The sequence below is a fragment of the Pan paniscus genome, chromosome 6 (genome assembly GCF_029289425.2).
Source record: "Pan paniscus chromosome 6, NHGRI_mPanPan1-v2.0_pri, whole genome shotgun sequence".
NCBI lineage: Eukaryota > Metazoa > Chordata > Mammalia > Primates > Hominidae > Pan > Pan paniscus.
In genome coordinates, this window is record NC_073255.2 from 39630741 (window position 1) to 39646676 (window position 15936).

The following is a 15936-nucleotide window of genomic DNA, read 5'->3' on the forward strand; positions in this document are numbered from 1 at the left end:
TAAAAAATAATAACGTGGATATCACTACCAATCCCGCAGAAATACAAACTACCACCAGAGAATACTATAAACACCTCTATGCAAATAAACTAGAAAATCTAGAAGAAATGGATAAATTCCTGGACACATACACCCTCCCAAGACTAAACCAGGAAGAAGTTGAATCTCTGAATAGACCATTAACAGGCTCCAAAATTGAGGCAATAATTAATAGCCTACCAACCAAAAAAAGTCCAGGACCAGACCAATTCACAACTGAATTCTACCAAAGGTACAAAGAGGAGTTGGTACCATTCCTTCTGAAACTATTCCAATCAATAGAAAAAGAGGGAATCCTCCCTAACTCATTTTATAAGGCCAGCATCATCCTGATACCAAAGCCTGGCAGAGACAAAACAAAAAAAGAGAATTTTAGACCAATATCCTTGATGAACATCGATGCGAAAATCCTCAATAAAGTACTGGCAAACTGAATCCAGCAGCACATCAAAAAGCTTATCCACCATGATCAAGTCGGCTTCATCCCCGGGATGGAAGGCTGGTTCAACATATGCAAATTGATAAACGTAATCCATCACATAAACAGAACCAATGACAAAAATCACATGATTATCTCAATAGATACAAAAAAGGCCTTCAACAAAATCCAACGCCCTTCATGCTAAAAACTGTCAATAAACTAGGTATTGATTGAACGTATCTCAAAATAATAAGAGCTATTTATGACAAACTCACATCTAATATCATACTGAATGGGCAAAAACTGGAAGCATTCCCTTTGAAAACCGGCACAAGACAAGGATGCCCTCTCTCACCACTCCTATTCAACATAGTGTTGGAAGTTCTGGCCAGGGCAATCAGGCAAAAGGAAGCAATAAAGCGTATTCAATTAGGAAAAGAAGAAGTCAAATTGTCCCTATTTGTAGACGACATGATTGTATATTTAGAAAACCCCATTGTCTCAGCCCAAAATCTCCTTAAGCTGATAAGAAACTTCAGCAAAGTCTCAGGATACAAAATCAATGTGCAAAAATCACAAGCATTCCTATACACGAATAAGAGACAAACAGAGAGCCAAATCATGAGTGAATTCCCATTCACAATTGCTACAAAGAGAATAAAATACCTAAGAATCCAACTTACAAGGGATGTGAAGGACCTTTTCAAGGAGAACTACAAACCACTGCTCAAGGAAATAAAAGAGGACACAAACAAATGGAAGAACATTCCATGCTCATGGATAGGAAGAATCCATATAGTGAAAATGGCCATACTGCCCAAGGTATTTTATAGATTCAGTGCCATCCCCATCAAGCTACCAATGACTTTCTTCACAGAATTGGAAAAAACTACTTTAAAGTTCATATGGAGCCATAAAAGAGCCTGCATTGCCAAGACAATCCTAAGCAAAAAGAACAAAGCTGGAGACATCAAGCTACCTGACTTCAAACTATAGTACAAGGCCACAGTAACCAAAACAGCAAGGTACTTGTACCAAAACAGAGATATAGACCAATGGAACAGAACAGAGCCCTCAGACATAACACCACACTTCTACAACCATCTGATCTTTGACAAACCTGACAAAAACAAGAAATGGGGAGAGGATTCCCTATTTAATAAATGGTGCTGGGAAACCTGGCTAGCCATATGGAAAAAGCTGACACTGGATCCCTTCCTTACACCTTATACGAAAATTAACTCAAGATGGATTAAAGACTTAAATGTTAAACCTAAAACCATAAAAACCCTAGAAGAAAACCCAGGCAATACCATTCAGGACATAGGCATGGGCAAAGACTTCATGACTAAAACACCAAAAGCAATGGCAGCAAAAGCCAAAATTGACAAATGGGATCTAATTCAACTAAAGAGCTTCTGCACAGCAAAAGAAACTACCATCAGAGTGAACAGGCAGCCTACAGAATGGGAGAAAATTTTTGCAATCTACCCATCTGAAAAGGGCTAATATCCAGAATCTACAAAGAACTCAAACAAAATTACAAGAAAAAAAACAACCCCATCAAAAAGTGGGCAAAGGATATGAACAGACACTTCTGAAAAGAAGACATCTATGCAGCCAACAGACACATGAAAAAATGCTCATCATCACTGATCATCAGAGAAATGCAAATCAAAACCACAATGAGATACCATCTCATGCCAATTAGAATGGTGACCATTAAAAAGTCAGGAAACAACAGGTGCTGGAGAGGATGTGGAGAAATAGGAACACTTTTACACTGTTGGTTGGAGTGTACATTAGTTCAACCATTGTGGAACACAGTGTGGCGATTCCTCAAGGATCTAGAACTAGAAATACTATTTGACCCAGCAATCTTATTACTGGTATATACCCAAAGGATTATAAATCATGCTAGACACATGCACACGTATGTCTATTGCTATTGTGGCACTATTCACAATAGCAAAGACTTAGAACCAACCCAAATGTCCATCAATGATAGACTGGATTAAGAAAATATGGCACATATACACCATGGAATACTATGCAGCCATAAAAAAGGATGAGTTTGTGTCCTTTGCAGGGACATGGATGAAGCTAGAAACCATCATTCTCAGCAAATTATCACAAAGACAGAAAACCAAACACTGCATGTTCTCACTCATAGGTGGGAACTGAACAACAAAAACACTTGGACGCAGGGTGAGGAACATCAGACACCGGGGCCTGTCAGGGAGTGAGGGGCTGGGGGAGGGATAGCATTAGCAGAAGTACCTAATGTAAATGACAAGTTGATGGGTGCAGCAAACCAACATGGCACATGTATACCTATGTATCCAACCTGCACATTGTTCACATGTACCCTAGAACTTAATGTATAATGATAATTTAAAAAAAAGAATTTGCTAACAAGATAAACCTTATGTTAAGTGCTCTTGCCACAAAAGGAAAAAACTAAACAAAACAATACTAAAGGGGGACAGGAAGAAGCCTTTGGAGGTGATGGATACATTTATGGCATTGCTTGTAATGATGGTTACAGGAATGTATACATATCTCCAGACACATTAAGTGGTATGCATTGAATATGTATAGCTTTTTATATGCCAATTATACATCAATAAAGTGGTTTAGAAGTTAATTTTAAAAATAGAAAGTATACTTGTTTCCTGGGTTTCTTCTCGGTCATTTGGTGTGTCTGTTTTGTGAAGGGTTGAGACCTGTACCAAGTTTTCTGGGCACTGTGAAGCCCTAGTTATTATGATAGGGGAGGCAGGAAATTGATGAGGCAGGGGAGATAGGAGAGACATTTCATGACATAGGTATGCAAAAATGTGTCAATGAAGCATCAAATTCTGTAAAATATTTGTAGAGATTTATTCTGAGTGAAATATCAGTGACAATGGACAAAGCCCTCAGGAGGTCATGAGAATATGTGCCCAAGGTGGTCAGGGTGCAGCTTGGTTTTCTACATTTTAGGGCGACATGAGCCTTCAATCAAACACATTTAAGAAATACATAGGGTTGGTCCGAAATGGCAGGGTTGGGTAGGGGGGGATGGGGTGGGCGAAGCTTCCAGATTATAGTTAGATTTAAATTTTTTCTGGTTGACAATTGGTTGAGTTTATCTAAAGACCTGGGATCAACAGAAAGGAATGTCTGAGGTAAGATAAAGAATTGTGGAGACCAAACTTCTTATTTGCAGAGGAAACTTTTAGGTTTCCTCTTCAGGGAGACTATGTTGTAAAATGTTTCTCATCAGACTTAAAGTCTGTGTTGATGTTAACGCTGGAGAGGTATAATGAGACACACCTGAACCCGCACTGCCCATCATGGCTTGAAACAGCCTCTCAGGTTAAATCTTAAAAGAGCCTTGGCTGAGGAGGAAATCCATTCAGATGGTTGGGGGGCCTTATAACTTTATTTTTGGTTTACATTCATGGATTTGTGATACACTTTTTCTTTTTTTTTTTAGACAGTCTCACTCTGTTGCCCGGGCTGGAGCGCAGTGGCGCAATCTCAGCTCACTGCAATTTCTGCCTCCCAGGTTCAAGTGATTCTTGTGCCTCAGCCTCCCGAGTAGCTGGGATTACAGGTGTGCATCACCACGCCTGCCTAATTTTTGTATTTTAGTAGAGATGGGGTTTCACTGTGTTGGCCAGGCTGGTCTCAAACTCCTGGGCTCAAGCAATCCACCTTGGCCTTCCAAAGTGCTGGGATTATAGGCATGAGACACTGCACCTGGCCCGTGATACACTTATTTATCCATCTATTTGTTTATGCCTAGCCGACTTTAGAAACGGTTGAATGTGGTGGACAAAAGGACATTGACGCCAAAGTATTTTAAGGTGAAGAAATATAAGTGAAGGAAAAATAAGTATAGGAAATTGCAGGAGGGAAGTCCCAGGAAACTTGTTAGAGGTACAGACTTGAGACCCATAGCCAGAGGGTGACATGATGAATTACATGTTTCACCATATTCACTAGGTTAAAAAATTAGCTGTTTGCTCGTGGAAAATATGACTAGTTCTGGGAGACACTGTGTAATATCATCAATAGTGTCCTAAATTATCAGAAAGGCAGCAATTAATATTATAGTGCTTTTCTAAAGATGTAAAACAACTTACTCCCTCACTACAAAATTAAGAGAGGCTCAACATAAGGTGCTTGGAAAATCCTCATTATCAATAGCTTCTGGGAAAGATGAAAGCTTAGAAACACATTAGCCAGCTCCCTTCCTCTGCCCAGTCCCAACGAAAGTCACTGAAGAAATGTAAAAACAGGGGGAGATCTGCATCTGGAATGAGAGCCAAGGAAAGAAGCCATCCAAATACCAGAAACTTCTAAGAATTCCCAGCACACGAGGGAGCAGATGAAACACGGAAGCCAAGTGTATAATGTATAATTCAGCCCCCGGGAGAACTCCCTGTCCTTGTAGAGGATGAACTGATACTCACAAGTTTATAGGGTGAGGGCAGCCGGTGAGAACGCGACACGAGAGGTTCCAGGAAGCCCAACGCGGGAGTCATTTTAGTACCGCAGCTTGTCAGAATTTAAGGGCAGCTGAGAGGCAGGGTTCGGAGTTTATGCGGCTCAGCTGAGAGAAAGCCGTAGAAAGAAGAGATTCCCCGAGAGTGGCAGGGCTCTCTGGGAGAGTCATGGAGCAGGGAGAAACCAGGAGGGAGTCAAATGTAGCTGTGCAGGCACAAGGCAATGGCCGCTTAACTGAGGGGAGGCCATATTTTATTTATTTTTTACTGCTATTTACTGAAGCAGTATTTTTCTTAGCCAGCAACTCCAGAAAAGTTGACAATTTTAAAGCTCTTCACCAAAAATGAATATGAGGATAATTAGAAAAATATCAAAATAATAAAGAGAAATATGCAGTGTTATATTAAAATGTAATATAAAACTTTGATAATTAAAACAATATAATACTGGAACCAGAATAACACATATGAATCATACAAAATTTCAAATCAGTTGGCAAAAAATGAATTAGTATACGGTGTTGAAATAGCTGTCTGGCCTTTTTTCAGAATATTAGATCACCACCCACCATAGCTAATAACAAAGTAAATTTTAGTTGGATTGAAAAAATTAACACTTCAAACATAAAAGGAGTAAAAGAATATTTGGGTAACACCTTCATAATTTCAGTGAGGGAAAGGCCTTTCCAGGAACCATATCAAAAGCAGAAGCAAGAAGGAAAATATAGTTTTTTACTACATAAAAATTTAAATTATTTATGTAAATAATAAATATCCATAAACAAACTTAAAAAGCAAAATTATAAATGGAAAATATTTTTATGTAACAGGCAAAGAAAAATATCCTTTTTATAAAGAAGTCTGGCAAAGAAATAAAAACATTCTAATTGAGTAAATGGGCAAAGGGCATGAACAGACTAACAAGAAACAAAGAAACATAAATGAGACCAGGTGCTGTGGCCCACGCCGGTAATCCCAGCACTTCGGGAGGCTGAGGTGGGTGGATCACTTGAGGTCACAAGTTTGAGACCAGCCTGGCCAACATAGTGAAACCCTGTCTCTACTAAAAAAATACAAAAATTAGCTGGGCATGGTGGCACGCACCTGTAATCCCAGCTACTCAAGAGGCTGAGGCACAAGAATCGCTTGAACCTGGGAGGCGGAGGTTGCGGTGAGTGGAGATGGCACCACTGAACTCTAGCCCTCTAGCGTTGGCAACAGAGCAAGACTTCACCAAAAAAAAAAAAAAAAAAAAAAAAAAAAAACCACCATAAATGAATAGAAAATGTATAGAAATGTTCATTTTGACTACTAATTAAAGAATTGCAAAATTGAACATTTGGATACAAAATTTTACCAACCACATAACAAGATTAAAAGGAAGAATTATCCAACTATTAGGAGAGTATAAGGAAATTGGTACTTTTGTTGTTACAGTGAGAGCCATAAATAGTAGGCACTTTTGAGGGAAATGTAACAATATTTGTCAAAAGTTTATAAATCTTCTGTTTCTAAGAGTTTATCCTAAGGAATAACAAGAACTGAGAAAAATAGATGAATATAAATTATTTATAATAAAAAATGGAAAACAACTTAGATAATAATCGGCTATTGATAAAATTGGAGTACAGTATACCCATCGGAAAAAATATTATTTATCAGTGCTTTTCCAATTGCACTTCCCACAGTGACCCCCAGAGGGCTCATTTTGCTGGCCTGCTCCAGGGCAGCTTTGGGAGCTGCTGGCTGTCTCAGTTTCAACCAGATACCTGAGCTTTCAACACTTTCCTATACTGGGTTCGAGATAAAATTACATTTGAAGAAAGGATCTTACTACCTGAAAAAATGCCACTTGTACAAGTTCATATTTCTTAACAGGAAAAGATGGTCATAACAGGCTTTTCAGAGGAAAAAAATTAGGTTACAAGGTAGCATCTGTATCATGATCTCATTTCTAAATGTGTAATCTATGTATTATATATGCATGCGTTATCAAAATTTAAGCTTGACGTTTCTGGTTGGTGCCACTATGGATTTTTTTCCTTTTCACTTATTTTTATTTGCTAGTGTTTCTATAATCAATGTGTGTAACTTATACGATTTTATAAAAAGGTAAATGAGTTACATGGAAAAGAGGAAGGCTAAGCGGCAGAGAAGTACAGAAATGGACAAGAGCACATGGAAGAGGGAGTCTGACTTTCCGAGGGTGAGAAACATGAGACAGTCTACCTTACATGCAAACCTGCATTTCATCTGTTCGATCCTGGATCCTTCAGCCCTGAGAAGTCACTCTTCATGGCAAATGGGCTCAGCTGCCTGGAAGGCCATCAGTCTCCCTGCTGTGGCAGCTGCATCACAGCCTAAGAGAGTGGGGCTTTCACAGTGTAGCCCCAGCACCAGTATGAGAAAAACAGCTCCAAGCCTATACCCTGCTGGGCCTTTGGGGAAACATCTTCGAAGACCTTGGTAGAATTGATTCTAAAGTATGATTCTATACTCTCTTCCCTGTCCATCCCTCTCAAAAGTGAATGCACTGTTCATCCATCAAGTGGAAACTTTGTGGGGCCCAGGAGTCACACGTTGCCCTTAAGAGTGCCCTGGGACCTATAGAAGAAGATGACATTAGAATTCTAACCATTGAAAGAACAAGAGCACAGGGGGCAGCTACTAATGTCACCCAGGACCATAGAAACCTATCAGGCTTCACACCCCCACCATCAAGAAGAACCCCCTCCAGTCCTATTACCTGCCCTCTTCATCCCACCCTGCTTCTTTCCTAATCTGAACTCCCACTGCTTCTCTCCACGCCTGGTTTTTCTCTATTCCTTTAGGGACCAGCTCCCCTATGCCATCAAACTCCTAATGGGAGGCTCCCTCCACCTCCTGCCTCCTGAGGTGGCTGATTCCCTTAAGACATCTCAAGAGGATGCTCCTCTACCTTCCTTTTTAGGTACCTCATGGCCTGGTGGTGGTGAAGACATTTTCCTACCTTTCTAGACCACCTCCAGGCCATTTCTCCTTCAGTATTGCATACGCATGCCCGCTCTGTTTCTCTGATGCTCATGCTATCAGTCTAGACTACCTTCTACAACACCTCCCCATATGTCTGTGCCCATATGGCCATGGCCCTCATCCAGTGAAGATGTTGACACTATTCTCAGTCTCTCACCTTTCATACTGTCCTAATCACAGGTGACTCGATGTCTACATAAACTAAGTCTAGTGAGAGGGCTTCACATGATGACTCACAGAGCTTGATATGTTCCCTGCATTTGAGAGCATTGTGGACCAATAACTACATCACACCTGAGAATGTTGAAGAGAAGCTGGTTGGCTCTGTGGTCCTAGCCCAGGGGGCTGATGTAAAACCTGCATCATGAAGTTTGCCTGAGGCTGTGTTAAAAAAGATCCTGCCCCAGACATTTCTGCCAGAGAAAGAGGCCTCCCTGGAGGTCACCAGGGAGGGTGGAAGGTCACTGCCCAAGTCAAGGAAGTGGCCACCAGCAAGACCCCACAGGAGAATTTCCAAAGGACCCAGAGAAGTTCCTCAGGGGACCAAGAATCAGCTTTGGATGCAGCCAGGCACAGAGAGCACAAAGCCCTCTGATGACAGCAGCAGTCAAGCAAGAACTCTGTCTTCTTCCTCCTCCTGGTTCCCTGTACCCCAGCTCCAGAGAGACCCCAATGTGGATAGCAACCTGGGGGAGGAGGAGGAATAGCAGACAAGGATAGAAAGCAGAAGGGCTGGTACCTCTGCTGGACTTCCTACTTGAAGCAAGCCCACCTAGGGAGAAAAGACTTAACTTGAAATCTTCTTGGGAATTTGGGGTTTTTTTATTGTTATCTAGGATTTTAATTACTAATTTTCATGTAATTATTAAATTGACCAATGTTTACCACTTAATGTGTCAGTCACCTATGAGTCATCACTAACATCAAGGGACTCGAGTTTCCAAATGCAGGCAGGAAAACCTCTCCCCCTGTCCCCAGTGGATTACTGGTTGCATGTAAGGAACAGGAAAGACCTTAATCAGATTGCTATTATAATTCTTCCCCAAGACTCCTGCTTGCTCAGTGGGCCAATAACAACTCTTTTCTACATGAATCTAATATCTCTTTTCAGTGCATGCAATTCAGGAAGAACAGAACCCTAGATATTATTCTCCTAAATATTTTGGGTTTGGATTTTAATAGAGTCCCTAGCTTCCTCTAGATTTTTCTCACTTCTTGTAGCTCGACCACAGTCAACACACTGTCGAACAACACCACCTGACTCTACATTCCAACCCCACCCAAAGACACACACCTGCTTTCCAAGTTGAAAGTAGGGGAGCAAGGTGGCCTCTTATTTCTGGAAGAAGGTCCCAGAGCCAATGAGCACAGAAAGCCCAGCTAGGTGAGGGATTAAGATGAGAGTTTCAACAACAGCTTGACAGAAAGCATCACATCATAACAACGGGTGTATTTTAAAGGTACTTGCTTATGTATTAACTGTCTCTCTCCAGCCCCATCATAACTTGCTGAGGTGGCCAGAGCAGGTATTTTTTATACCAATTTAAAGAAAAGATAAGGCTGAGACTGCATGGTTTAGCCAAGGTCAGAATATTGCAACTAAAGTCCAGTGTGCAGACATAGCTACCAGGTTTCTGGGCTGGTTTTGAATGCACCCTACTCTCCAGAACGAAGTTCAGTGTTCTTTCTCTGCCTTGTAAGTCCACCCATGTTCCTACCAAAAAAAAAAAAAAAAAAGAAAGAAGGTTCCTTCCCATTTGGCAAATAACTCTCAAAAACTGTCCCAGTGCTTTGCAGTGCTGGGTACAGTGAAAAGATGCCACGTGGACCAAAGGCTGTAGCCCTGCCTGGTAACAAGAGACTGCATATGGGTAGACACAACTCAGCATTTGCACCGCAACTTACCAAATGTACATGGTACAAACTGAGCTCCCTAGTACTGCAGGAATGGATGCGTCAGCATCTCAAGTCAGATGGGTAAATCAGGAAAGAAAAAGCACCAACCTTAGGCCAGGCAATGTGCTGCCTTCTGTTCAAGTTTCCCTTTGTAATCTTCACATTGACTCTGTATGGCGATACTGTCTCCCTGTTTACAGAGTAGGAAACTGAGGCTCTGGGAGGTTCTGTGAGGTCCAGGGTGGCTGCCCCACAGTGATCCTTTTCTATAGCAGACTCCATTGTGCTCCCAAAAATGGTTGCCACATACCCAGGCATTCCTCTCTTTTCTTTGGGCAGAAAAGCAAGCCAGGGTCCTCATTGTGATTGCCTGGATCCTGTCTTTCCTGTTCTCCATTCCCACCCTGATCATATTTGGGAAGAGGACACTGTCCAACGGTGAAGTGCAGTGCTGGGCCCTGTGGCCTGACGACTCCTACTGGACCCCATACATGACCATTGTGGCCTTCCTGGTGTACTTCATCCCTCTGACAATCATCAGGTAAGAAGCCGTCAGGACAGGACCACACGGGGGGGTGGGGCGGGGGGGGCTTTCCTGTTTCTCCAGCTGCTGCTCTCCTCCCCGACAGACCCATTTTTCCTAGTGCCCTTGGGGGAACTGACCAGGCCACAAGATTTTATGTGTAGCTACCATAGGCTAAGCCCAATTTCTTCAAAGTAGAGTAAGGAGAAGGGAATTAACAATTACTGGGTATATAGGGCAGGCATTGTGCTAAATAGCTAACAATTTCACATTAGCCACAGTATAACCCTGTGAAATAATTTCCATTGCCCCAATTTAATGAATGATGAAACTCAAGCTCAGAGTGATTAAGTAACTTACTCAACATCAAACAGGATTGATATCCAGGTTTTTCTGATTTCATACCATATTATTTCTTTTATATCTCGCAGCCTTCCAAATATGAGGCAAATTACCAGTTTCAGGGATTTTGTAAATGAAAAGATAGACATACTTGAAACAAACTGAACACAAAACTCAGTATGCACTAATATGCTAAACTGTCTATGCAGTGGAGTCAGATAATGGCAGGGAATATATTTTGGAAGCCACCATTGAAGGAGGAAATGATTCAGGTAGGATAAGGGAGAAGTGGGGAGGAAGCAGAGTCTGTGATGACCAGAAATCAGAGTAAGTGTAGAGGCAGAGTGGACAGGTACACAGTGCCAATGGGACAGAAGTTGGCAGTGAGCTCCTCCCAGTGACTGGGGGAGGCTCAGTTTTGAATGACCTTGGCAAAAAAGTCATAGGAAGTCCTTTGTCCTGCAGCTAATGGTGAGCTGTAGAGGGTCTTTCAACAGAGATTAGCACAACAACCTGGTCAAGGTAGGGTCTCACTTGGCCATGCCATGTGGCAGGATCACCCTCTGAAATGGGCTCTGAATGTGTAGATGGGGTGGGAGACTACAGGAAGAGACCTGGCACATTGTGTGTATCCTTGAGCCATGATGATGCTGCACCTTTTGGGTACATCTAAGCCTGCCATAGTGTGTCATATAACACATTGTAAGCAAAGGAAGATCATCAGCCTTTGTTTTTGATAGTGTAAAGAGAGCTGTGATAAAAATCCTTGTACTTAAAACTGTACATGAGTCTCTGGTTATTTCCTCATAACTCATTCTCGTGGAATTACTAGATCAAAGGTATAGATCAAAGATGATGCACATTTTAAAACTTTTGATGCATAGTCACAAGCTGCCCTTGAGAAAAGCTGTATTGCTTCTTGGCCTGTTAGCTAAGATCACTTGTAGAAAAGGTATATCCTGGGCAACACCATACAAGGGCTCTTGTTTTCTGCTCCCCTGATCCAATGGAAGGTAGCACTATTACCTTACTAAATCTTTGCCAACCTAAGAGTTTAAAAAGTATTTCATTGTTTTAATATGCATTTCTTTAATTACTAAGCTGGTGGCATGCTTTTCAAGTGTTTTCTGATATGGTGGGAGTCACCTTTTCCTGCTCGTTATTCATCTTTAGTCTAATAAAATACTATAGCTGGGAGAAACGTTATCCATCATATGGTCAAACCCCTGAATTTTTCATAAGAGTAGAATTAAGACTAAAAGAAGTTAACTGCCTTGCCCCCACCCCCTCATCAGAGATTGAGATGGGCAAGCACAGAGTGACCTCAATAGCCAACCCAGCAGCCTTTCCAAAATGGGGTGTTGTCCAGTCATCTCTGCTGAATGGACAACTTAACACCAACACTTTATTTTGACTTATTGCCCTCCACTCCATCAAGCTGAGCTTGAGAGAAAGTTTGAAGGAGAAAAGGTTATTTAGACAACCATCCAAGGTAAGTCACAGCACATGGGAAGGGGCCCATGGCAGAGGAGACAGGCAAGTGAGCCACAGAGGTCAGAGAGCATTTGGAAGAAAGTGGCTTGTGTCATCCTGAGCAACTGAGGCATCGATTTCAGTGGCAGTGCATGTCCTGGCTTCACTGCTGATTGATTTCCCATCAACTCAAGAAATGAACTCCAATCAAAGTCCCTGCTCAGCAGAGTGGATGCTGCAGCACGTGGACCACGCAGCTCAGGTTATCCTGTATCTATGATTTCCCCATTAATTTGGGCTGCTTTTTCCACCAGGACTTCTCCTCAAACTTGCCTATGGGCTAGCTAGTGTGTTTTTTTCATGTCCTTGAAAGGGCAAAATACAATGTGTTTGCTGATTGAGGGAAATGATTTCAAAAACTGGTTTCCCTCAGCTCTCACCAAGCTAAAGCCTCTGGAAGGCCAGATCCTAGCTCCTTGCTTCCAGCCCGTGACAGTCATGAAAACTCAGCCATGACCTCCAGCCATCCTTGAGCTTCTCTGAAGCATTTCCTACCTGATAAGAGGCTACTCTTCCATCACCTTCCCTCTTTCGTGGCTCCCTGCTGCTGAAGAAAGAACTTATCTCTTGGGGACTAACATCCTCCACCTCCTTCAGCAACAACTATCTTCTCAAACAAGACCAGGCCCTGGGGGTGCGAGTTTTGTGAGGAACTTGTTTCCAACTAGTACCTGGCATAGGTGCTACAACTTCATCTCAGAGATAAGGTTCAACTCTTATTCTTTCTTTATTACCTATATTCTGGCCCCCTGGGCTCAATTCTCTAAGTAAGGTTAAATTCTTCATTTCAAGCTTAAATAGACAAGGAAAACAGCTCAAGGAAAGTGTTCACTCGTGTTCACCATGCCTCATTCTCCTTCATGCATGCTACATATGCTACATTTACCAAATTGACAGAAAAAAAAACCATATCTTAGTTATTTTATTTTGCAGTTCTCTCATTACAAATGAGATTAAATATATTTTATATGCTTTTTGCCATTTTTGTTTTTTTTAAAGTACTTATTAGGTTGGTGCAAAAGTAGTTGCGGACTTTGCCATTGAAAGTAATGCCACTTTTCTTGTTTAAATGTTTTTATTTTCTCTATTCTCTATCTTTAGAAATTATTCATACAATAACCTTTTTCTTTTTGCATATGTTGCAAATATTTCTCCTAATTTGTCATTTGCCTCTCTACTGAGTATGGTTTTATTTTGTTTTTGATTATTAAAAGTAGTGATTGACGTAATTAAGAAAAAAAGAAAAAGCACAAATAACTAACTCAGTGGCTTTTCTGCCACAAATACCTCATTGTTTTACTTATTGCCCAGCTTCGTATGCATTTAAGTATCTGCTAGGACAAGATCTACTTGTTTTTTTTTTTTGAAGATTCCCTGGCTGCTTCATGGTGAGCTGCTGATGCCTCACCTGCACTCCCAGCTCCAGCCATGGAACAAACACCCCTCTGGCCCATGTGCATCACTCCCATGCCTGAACACTCTGCCAAGCTCACCTTGCCTTGTTTCACCCAACTAGTTCACATCCCTTGTGTCTTATTTCCAATACCAACTCCACAGTAGAGCTTCCCTTGCCAACCCTGGACCAAGAGGCACCTCAGGTCCTCACTCCCTAACCTCCAACCTCACTTTGTCCATGTCGTCATCTAGACTTCATGGCAGTTTGACTGTATCTCATGAGTGCAGGGACTGTGGCCTCTTCATTTCTGGATTTCACATCCAGCACACACTAAACAGTTGGTGAATATTAGATTGAATGAATAACGCAATAAATTGCACCGAACAACAGATGTGTCATGTCACTCTCTCCACTCTTTCTCTCCGTCTCTCATTCTCTCTCTCTCTCTGCCTCTCACACACATCACACACACACACAAACACAAACACACGTGTACACATACTGCTAATATAGAAATTTCTGGCTATCTAATGCCTAGATCAGTTTTTGGCATATGATAGCTCCTCCATAAATATATGTGAGAGGAAAGAAGAAAGGGAGAAAAGAAAGGAGGGGAGAAGAAAGACAGGGAGGGAGGGAAAGAGAGAGAGACAGAGAGAGAGGCAGTTGTATTGTTGGTGGCAAACTCTCATGAGAGCTGTGTATGAATAAAGATGTAGCTGTTCCATCATCCACTAAATCAGGCTCCCAGGAGTTGAAACCATAGTGACTGACAGCAAAGGCAATACATTGTTTTTCTGGGTCAAAACAACAGGAGTTGTTTTGAAATTCACTTGACATAACTGTCTAATTGTTGCTGGGGAGGTTATTAGCCCTGGTGTAATTGCTTTACTTTAGCTGTGCTTATTTTCTTGCTACCTAATTGATTTTTCATTCTCTTATCATTTTCATCTCTGTAAGATAAAGATAGAAGCAGAAGAGATTCACAACCGACAATTGCAAAAAAAAAAAGTGGAAAAAGCACATTAGTCATGGATCATTGATTTGTCATATGTGAGAAAAATTCATTTATTTTGCTTAGGAAATGGGATCACATTGTGGGAAAGCCCCATGCCAGGTTGGTGCAGCCCTGTGGATAGAATACATGGCCATGGTGGGTAAAAGCGCCCCAGGGACCTGGCCAGCACTGGCCATGGGCATAAGGTCCAAGGTCAAAGAGGATCACAGGGCCCACAATAAAAGTAGTCATCAAAATGAATAAAGAGAGATTGTAAGGGTCTCCACTAATGCTGAAAACCTGGATGGAGAGGAAGGTACAGATTATGGAGTCATTTTGCAGGGACAATCCACGAAACTTATCTGCAATCTGATTGATCAGATAAAGGAAAAAGGAAAAGAGACAAAGCCAAGTGTGGTGACTCACACCTGTAATCTCAGCACTCTGGGAGGCCTAGGCAGGTGGATCTCTTGGGCCTGGGAGTTCAAGACCAGCCTGGCAACATGGTGAAACCCTGTCTCTATAAAATATACAAAAATTAGCTGGGCATAGTGGTGCACAGTGGTAGTTCCAGCTATTCAGGTGGCTGAGGTGGGAGGTCAAGGCTGCAGTGAACTATGATCCTGACACTGTACTCCAGCCTTGGTGAGAGAGCAAAACCCTGTGTCCAAAAAAAAATGGGGACACACAGCAACGCAGATGTCTCTTTGATGCTTGATCGCTACGCTCCAAGAAGTAGTCTGATTTGGCAATAATACCCTAGTTATTAGGTGTTCGCCATGCTAACAGAAAAGCTGGTACTGGTTCTCACTCATCTGATTGGCCCTAAGTAAAAAGAGGGGTGACTTAGGCCCAAATCCCTAAAGCATAAGACATTTCTTAACTTTTCCCCTGTGTACATGGTTGATAACCATAAATATTTGAATTATTGGTCAATTAAATACTGGGGTTGCAATTGACATAACCATTAACTTTCCATGGTGGGTGTAACCTTACCTTGCACAGTATTTCACTTTCTGGGGAAGAAGTTTCCCTGTTCTAGCAAATATTCAACTTAGGGTTGAACTCACTAATAACATTTTTCTCATTTTTTCTTTACTGCAGGCATACAAATTGCAAAAATAGTCCCTAGGCAATTATATAAGAAAGAATGGAGATGCTCCAAGAAAGTCCCTGAGCTTTCCTGGAGCACTTGGAGGGGTTTGCTCAGCAAGAATGGGAAAAGGCAGTAAGAAGCAGAGATTTTAACATTGCCATTAATTAAGTTATATTCTAAAGATC

General features: G+C 41.6%; 1 protein-coding gene across 2 annotated transcripts in view; it reads left to right on the forward strand.

Moving 5' to 3' along the window:
• Positions 1-15936, forward strand: part of NPSR1 (neuropeptide S receptor 1) — a 220460-nt gene that overhangs the window by 158816 nt on the left and 45708 nt on the right. For both annotated transcript variants that reach the window (XM_003811956.4, XM_057302845.1), the window contains exon 5: positions 10204-10405. In XM_003811956.4, the coding sequence (XP_003812004.1) occupies positions 10204-10405 (202 nt within the window). The remainder of the gene's footprint in view (positions 1-10203; positions 10406-15936) is intronic.